General features: G+C 49.3%; 1 protein-coding gene across 1 annotated transcript; it reads left to right on the top strand.

Annotated features, from left to right (window-relative positions):
- The first annotated feature begins 2,965 nt into the window (after positions 1-2,965).
- LOC120703850 (heme oxygenase 1, chloroplastic-like) lies at positions 2,966-6,529 on the top strand. Its single transcript, XM_039988039.1, has 4 exons — positions 2,966-3,640; positions 5,531-5,754; positions 6,067-6,174; positions 6,265-6,529. The coding sequence occupies exons 1-4, from the start codon at positions 3,229-3,231 to the stop codon at positions 6,355-6,357; spliced, it is 837 nt and encodes a 278-aa protein (XP_039843973.1). The 5' UTR covers positions 2,966-3,228; the 3' UTR covers positions 6,358-6,529.
- The last annotated feature ends 985 nt before the right edge of the window (positions 6,530-7,514 follow it).

Here is a 7,514-nt window from a genome sequence, read left to right as displayed (position 1 = left end):
ACAAAGATGTTGTCCTATAGAACATCTGAAAGGAACACACCTATATGAGTTTGACCACTGGTCATGGTCTATGAGAATTGGGTATTCTCTAGAAACTCATGAAGGGCCTGGAGTATGACTTATAAGCTCCAAACCGCGGGGATGCTTTTGCAGCCTAGTACCAGTGTAGGGCTCTGGTCAAACTTGTTTGCACAAAACTGGTAATTCAAGGCATAGTCCATTGCACAGTTGTGAATAAGTGTAGCCTTTGTCCTAGATGGAAGTTCAACTTAACAGTCTCTGTCGAATACTGGTATATCAATGAGGGAATGAGTGTATTTCTAGTGTGGCTTGAATTTCTTGGTGGGGATTGTTGGAGTAATGGGCTTGGCCCATTACTTCTAAAGCATTAAAAGAATTTAAAGCCCACTATTAATGCTAGGGAATCAATGCTTAATTCCGTACCGGGAATTGAGGAGGATCTCAACCGACTTAAAAGGTGGACTTCGTGTACACCACTTGTGAAGCCGGTAAGAGGAGGACGGTGAACCACACGCGCGCGCGCTCGCTAGCCTCGCCGAGCCGGGCCGGGCCGGGCCGTGGCCGTGGCCGAGGCCGAGACGAGGCGCGGCGCGGCGCGGCCGGCCGGACGGGCGGTGCGGTGCGCGTGCGCATGCGCGTGCGCGGCCGGACGTGACGTGCAGGTGCCGGTGCGGTGCGACGTGATGTGCTGAGATGAGAAGGATGTTTTGCAGTAAAGAGTATTAAAACAGAGGGTTAATGTCATCACTAATGACCGGACATTGAAGGCTCTTTACGACGTCTAGGTTCGTTGAACCTGAGGCACATTAACTGCCGCTCATCAAAGCCATTCATGACGTCCAGGTTGGTTGAACCTGAGGCATATCGTGCCTATATAAACCAGCACCCTCTCCTCTCATCCTCACTCATCTCAAGCACTCATCCAGGTACTCCTCTTCAGGAGACCTCTCCCTTCTCCCTCAGCTGCTTTCTGCCTTCCCCACCGCTAGCACTGCGCGCACAGGTCTAGCGAGAGCAGGGCCTCCGAAACCTCTGCTCGCTGAAGGTCCTGCACGGGACGCGGGCAATTAGGTTTTTGGGGAGCGTCTTGACGCGACTGCTCGCTCCCTGAACGACTCCTTCGTCTACTTCCCGGCGTAACCGCTCGTGCGAACCACTACTTCGTCTACTTCCCGGCGTAACCGTTCGTGGGACTGCACTGCGAACATCTTCCTGCATCGACATAGTTCGGCTACTTCGAGCAAGACCAGTCGAATAGCATGTCTATTCCACCTGGTAACGGAGCAACCGGTGCCTCCGGCACTGGTCCCGCCTTGGGGTACTTACTAAACCTACTCTGGTTTAATTCTTTGTTCATGCTTATTAGTGAGAATAACATGAACACATGCACATATCTTGTACACACATTATCACTCAACTATATCATGAAATTGATATTAATATTTGGAATTAAAATATACCGAAAATTGCCTAGATATCTAACAGTAGTAGAGATATACACTCATATATATACTAAGTTTTTTAGTTTTAGCTAAACTTTAGTCTGCCTTATTTGCACTCATATTTGAATAAAAACATTAAGTTTAGCATTTTTTTCAATTAGCATTTGGATCCAAACGGAACCAAGACTATACTAACCGTGGTTGTTTATTTTGTGTCGTCGTCATGGGCCAATCGAAGCAAATTACTCCACCACTGAACAGGAGGGTATGGGAGGATGAGACTGACCCCTCCCTCACTAATCTAGGCCCTGTTTGGGGGAGCTGCAGCTTCTCCAAAAGCTCTACTAGCAAAAGCTCCATTTGCTTTTCTAAGAAGCTGTTTTTCAGAGAAGTTTACCATGTTTGTTTGGGGGAGCTTCTGAAAATGCGCTTATCGGCACGAGAGGGAGCTCGGGCGGCATGGCCGTCAGGGCCTCAGGGAAGGGGAGCTCCAGCCAGCCATGAGCCTCGGCCGCGCCGCCTAGGGGAGCTCACCCCGCCAGGCCCGAACCCCGGCCGCGCCGCCCAGGGGAGGGAGGCCGCGGCGGCCGCGGCGACGGCAGCAGGCGAGGGAGGCCGCGGCGGGCGAGGGAGGATGCGGCGACAACGACTCGGGGCGAGGGAGGATGCGGCGGCCGCGACTCGGGGCGAGGGAGCGCCGCCCCTGGGAGCTCGCCCTTGCACCGGCCGCGCGCCCAGGGGAGCTCGTCCTCCTCCACGCCGGCGGGAGCTACTCCTCCTCCTCCGCGCCCCTCTCGTCGACCTTCTTCACACCCCTCCGCGCCGGCGGGCGGTCTCATCCTCCTCCGGCGCACCAGCGGTCGGAGCTCGAGTGGAGGTGGGCGGAGCTCGGGTCGAGGGTGGATCCGTTGGGCGGAGCTCGGTGGAGGCGGCTGGCGGGCGGAGCTCAAGCGGACGCAGCCACCAGCAGTTGGAGTGGGGGAGAAACGAGGGAGAGAGTGGAAGGGAAGGAGAGGTGAGGAGACGAGGAAAGAGGTGGAACCGCAAAAGCTCGGGAAGCTCCTCCGTTGTTGCTTCTTGCTTCTAATGTAAAATGAGCTTTTCCAACTTTAGGATTGTGAGAGAAACAATGCTGTTTGGGGGAACTTCTCGCTTCTGGAGCTTCCCGCGGTCGCAGAACCTGGGAAACCTCCCCAAATAGGGCCCTAGTCAATTTTTTATGTGTGTCCCCAGGTCGCCGTCACGTGAAGACCCATTGGCCCTCCATAACCAGCGGGGCCCACGGTCAGCGACCAACGCCGGAGGAACACCTGTGCGACAACTTTACGGCCCACCTATCAAAGGAAAAAAAAACTTCCCGGCCCATCCCCCGTTCCCACCAGTACCCCACTGACATCCGGACCCACCAAGACATGGGCCCCACATGTCAATGTAAACGTCGCCTCCCCTCCCCACCCATCGTCTTCCCCAGCCGGGCCGTTCCAGTCCACTCCCCCGGTTATTCTATTCCCACCCCGCCTCCTCATCGTCGCGCTCACGCACGCGAGCTCCAACATCCCCGCCCCCCCGCTGCCGCGCCACACCAGCACCAGCACCGCACTCCACCGCCCCCGTCCCCCGTTTCCCCCACGCGCGTCGCTGTCGCTCGCCACCGGCGCCTTCGCTTCCCCCGCACGGAACCTCTCGAGCAGGCAGCCGCCGTCCCCCCCCCCCCCCCCCCCCCCCCCCCCGCGCGCTATAAGTCGAAGGCACACCCCCCGCGGCCATGGCGCCCGCACCGGCATCCCTTTCCGCGCCCCGCTCCCTCTCGCTGCTCGCGCCCGCCGCTAGAGTCTCCCCCGGGAGGTGGAGCGGTCTGTCGGTCTCCGTCGCGGCCCGCGCCGTGACCGGGGTGGCGGCGTCCGCGCAGAGGCGGCTGGTCGCGGCGGCGGCGGCGACGGAGATGGCGCCCGCGGCGAGCGGGGAGGAGGGCGGGAAGCCGTTCGTGGAGGAGATGCGGGCGGTCGCCATGAAGCTGCACACCAAGGACCAGGCGCGGGAGGGGGAGAAGGAGCCGGACGCGCCGCCCGTCGCCAAGTGGGAGCCCTCCGTCGAGGGCTACCTCCGCTTCCTCGTCGACAGCAGGCTCGTCTTCCAGACGCTCGAGGACATCGTCGACCGCGCCGCCGTCCCGTGGTGTGAGTGGCCCGCTTTGCTTTTTCTCCCTTCTTGTTTCTGTCTGTCTCGATCGGGGAAGAGGTGCGGCTCCTGTGCGACGCCATGCTAGTGTGTGGATGGAGTTCGTCGGGCTTCGTGTGCCTCTATTGAATCGGTGAAATTCGAGGGATTGTCTCGTGGCCATAAAAAATATGCCTTTAATACTTTTAAGAGGCTAATAATTTGGATTTCATATCAAGGGATCATGTAAAAAAATTAGAAATTGTTTATAGATGGTGCAGAAAATATCGAGAATAATCAGTGAAGTTTTATGATTTTATTAGACTGAAGGTTCAGAGTCTGGTAGGGTACTAGTGGCCAAGGTTGACTCATGATATGAAACGATGGAGCTGTATTTTTTGGTGGTTTTATTTCTGTTTTCGGTTGTGGGTTTAGGTATTTGAAAAAAGAGTTTGTTTCATCCATCCAACTATAGGTTGCATATTCTTGCAAGGAAGAAGTTAGTTATGCTTCTAGTGAACTATCGCCCTGCTATTTTGGAAAAAGTTGTTTTCTCCCTTTTTGTGGAGAACTTTGTTGCTTCACATCAACAACTAGCTCTTATATAACTTACTAAGAAATTAAATGTTTCATTTCAATTTCAGTTTGCTATTCAGTATGTGCAAACTGTACATACAAATTCATCAACACTATCAATTCTTGCTAACCTGTGCGGCTCTTTGAGTCATCATATTGGGCAATTTATGGATCAAACCACACGAAGCATAATGATCAGATCCATCCTTTTTTCATGGCTTTCAGTATTGTTATAATATTTATGTCTGCACAGTTATCCTTTCTCTTTTGCAGTAGCATCAGCAGTGCAACTGTTAGTCATTTTGAAAAAATTTCACTTAAGCAGCCTTCTCGTTTGTTTTGAAGATAATATCACCTCTTGAAATTGAAATGTCTAATGTCAACTTATAAGGGTAACATCTGCAGAAACCTCCCCATGGCACAAATATTGTTAGTCATAAAAGATCATGTCCTCGTATTATTGTCTTGGTGTTAAGGTTTTGCTATACTTGTATACTGTTAGGCATTGCCTCCAATATTGAGCTAATATAGGATTGGCATGGTTAGAAACTCATGTAGGGAAAATGTTTCTAGTCTGCGGTATACCTACAACTGCCTTTGCCTTCTTAACATGTTTTATCTGGAAATAATGTAAGAGATAATGCTAGTGTGATACAATACAGGTATTCAGTTCCAATTCCACAATGCCTTGCCACCCTTCTCTTGTTAGACACAGAAAAACTACACATATTTCTATAGGGGCATATCTGGGGAAAATGGACGACTTCTTGAAAACGGTATAAGTTCATCCATTTCGCAAATTTTTGTAATTTGTCATTTTTGTATGAATTAATCTAGAAGATTTTGAACATCAGTTTTTTGCAGCAATGTACATCATAAGATGAGCTATGGATGTGCCGAGTTTCGAAAATAAATTGGATCGCTACTTTTGGATGAATTTCCACCGTTGAAAAAAATAGAGCCATTTTCACTGCCCCCCCCCCCCCACCCCCCAACACACACACACACAAACTCTGACTGTTCTGTTTGCTTGCGTGCTTATGCTATAGATTGGCTTGTCTGACACAGAAAATCTCTTTGTTGATTTGCATTGCATTTAGAAAAGAACAATGTTTACTTAAAGAAGCACAGTTAAAGGATGCAATCAATTTATATGCACCTTTAATTGATGCAAATATTGCAATACTCGGTGAACACTTCTGCACTTTTTTTTTCTACAAAACATGGCTAATGTAATCTCATACTTAATAGTAGTTAATGGGTGATTACTGATTACTTCCATCAAGATTTGCAATATGCTGCTTGTTGATATTCTAGCGGTGTATGTGTTTCAGATGCTGAGTTTCGGAATACCGGGTTGGAGAGATCAGAGGCACTCAAGAAGGATCTGGAGTGGTTCAAGGAACAGGGCCACACAATTCCAGAACCATCAGATCCTGGCACTACATATGCTTCCCTTCTGGAAGAGCTGTCTGAGAAGGACCCCCAGGCATTTATCTGCCATTTCTATAATGTGTACTTTGCACATACTGCAGGAGGCCGAATGATTGGAAAAAAGGTGAGACCTTTCTTATGAGAAAATGACAAATATCTGACATGATTTGAAAACCTTATTTTGGCATACATAATTTACACGGCAGTAACATATTTAGGATGTTTTACTTATGCCTGGTCATCAAATCCCCAAGCATTCGTTCCTATGTGTTTTCAATTACAGAACTGTTTTTTTTTTTTGGACAGTACTATAATGTGATTCCGGTTAGGAATATGCACTGTTGTGTCTTTCGTTGGTTATCTGGTCAGTTTAATACTTGTTCCTCGGTTAGCTTGTATCATATTAATGGAGCGCCGTGTGCTATTGGCATATTAGGTTTCCGAGAAGATTCTGAACAAGAAGGAGCTGGAGTTCTACAAGTGGGAGGGCAATCTCTCCCAGCTGCTGCAGGACGTCCGCAACAAGCTTAACCAAGTTGCATCGGTGAGTCCCTGGAACTGAACATTCCATCTCTTCTCAGACGGATTGCTTTCTAACGAGATGGGAATTCTGCTACATCTATTGGATCCGCAGAGCTGGTCTCGGGAGGAGAAGGACCACTGCCTGGAGGAGACGGAGAAGTCCTTCGCCTACTCTGGGGCGCTCCTCCGCCACATATTCACCTGACTTAGCATTGCCCTCTGATCCAAATCACAATTCACAAAACGCTGTAAATACATTATCCATGACTGTTTCGACTTTGTTACTGGGGCGGTGGTGGGATCTCCTCCACCAGGTACGATTTACCTTTCAGACAAAATGCCAAAGTGTTAAATAAACCACAGCCCCCATTCTCCCATTGCCTGTGTGCAAACTGCCTGCAATGTTTATGTTAGGGCTGAGATCAGGGTGTTGGGTGCTCGTGGTTGGTGAGCGCTGTCTGCCTGTCTCTGAAGGATCTGTTTTTCTGTCACGACCCCACAATTCTTGTGTCTGTCCACGGAGTATGCCCAAGGCCCAAGCCCGTTCGGCCGGGCACGGCTTCGGCAGGCCAGAAGAGACAAGAGAGCGGCAGAATTTATGCGTGGTGCTTCGTTGGATGGCAGTGTCAGTTAGCTCCGATTCCGTATTTGTTTTAACTTGCATCTTGTTTGTTGGATGTTACGGTTTACAGTTTAATTTAGTTTTATCCTAAACCAAACTTTTTATAAATATAAACAAGTTAGCATCTACAATAACAGATAAACATACTGTCGAGGAATATTTGCCCTACCTTTGATTCCCGTCCGGATACCCTGTGTTAATCGCCGGTCATTCGTTCCCGTCCGTCGTCGTCCGCCATGGCTGCCGAGAGACAACTCGAAGACGATGAGACTGCTGGGCTTAGCCAGCCATTCCTTATCTGGGCTTCCATTTGGACCATATGCTTTGGTGAATTGGTGGTGGTGGCGGGCGGATTTTTTTCATTTTTGTATTTAAAAAAATTAAAATTTCAAAAATATATGGCGGTTTCGAAAAATTTTAAAACTATACCCCTGTCGCCCCTTGCCCGGGCGACAGGGGGCTTGTCGCCCTCTGGCTGGGCGACAGGACTTAAATGTAAAAAAAATTACATTTAGGTCCTGGCGCCCGGGACGCATTAAACAGCGAACTTGTAAAATAGATATAAAATCGTAGAAAAATCGAAAAAATACAAACTCAACTGTTCTGGATTCTATTAAACAAGATCTACAACTTTTGTTATATAAAGTTTTTCATTTGATCAATGTATCTTGCTATATTTTAAATACTAGTTTAATGCACTTTTATTTAAATCTCAAGATCCATCCTTTGGATGCATGTTA

Source organism: Panicum virgatum, chromosome 4K (assembly GCF_016808335.1).
Source record: "Panicum virgatum strain AP13 chromosome 4K, P.virgatum_v5, whole genome shotgun sequence".
NCBI classification, from domain to species: domain Eukaryota; kingdom Viridiplantae; phylum Streptophyta; class Magnoliopsida; order Poales; family Poaceae; genus Panicum; species Panicum virgatum.
The sequence above is the reverse complement of the archived record's forward strand: the minus strand, read 5'-3'. Positions and strand labels throughout refer to the sequence as shown.

Excerpts from the sequence above, each read along its gene's own strand:
- LOC120703850 (XM_039988039.1), top strand. The coding sequence starts at position 3,229 with ATGGCGCCCGCACCGGCATCCCTTTCCGCGCCCCGCTCCCTCTCGCTG. Across the intron at positions 5,755-6,066 it reads GCCGAATGATTGGAAAAAAG|GTTTCCGAGAAGATTCTGAA; the intron begins GTGAGACCTTTC and ends TTGGCATATTAG. Across the intron at positions 6,175-6,264 it reads AGCTTAACCAAGTTGCATCG|AGCTGGTCTCGGGAGGAGAA; the intron begins GTGAGTCCCTGG and ends TTGGATCCGCAG.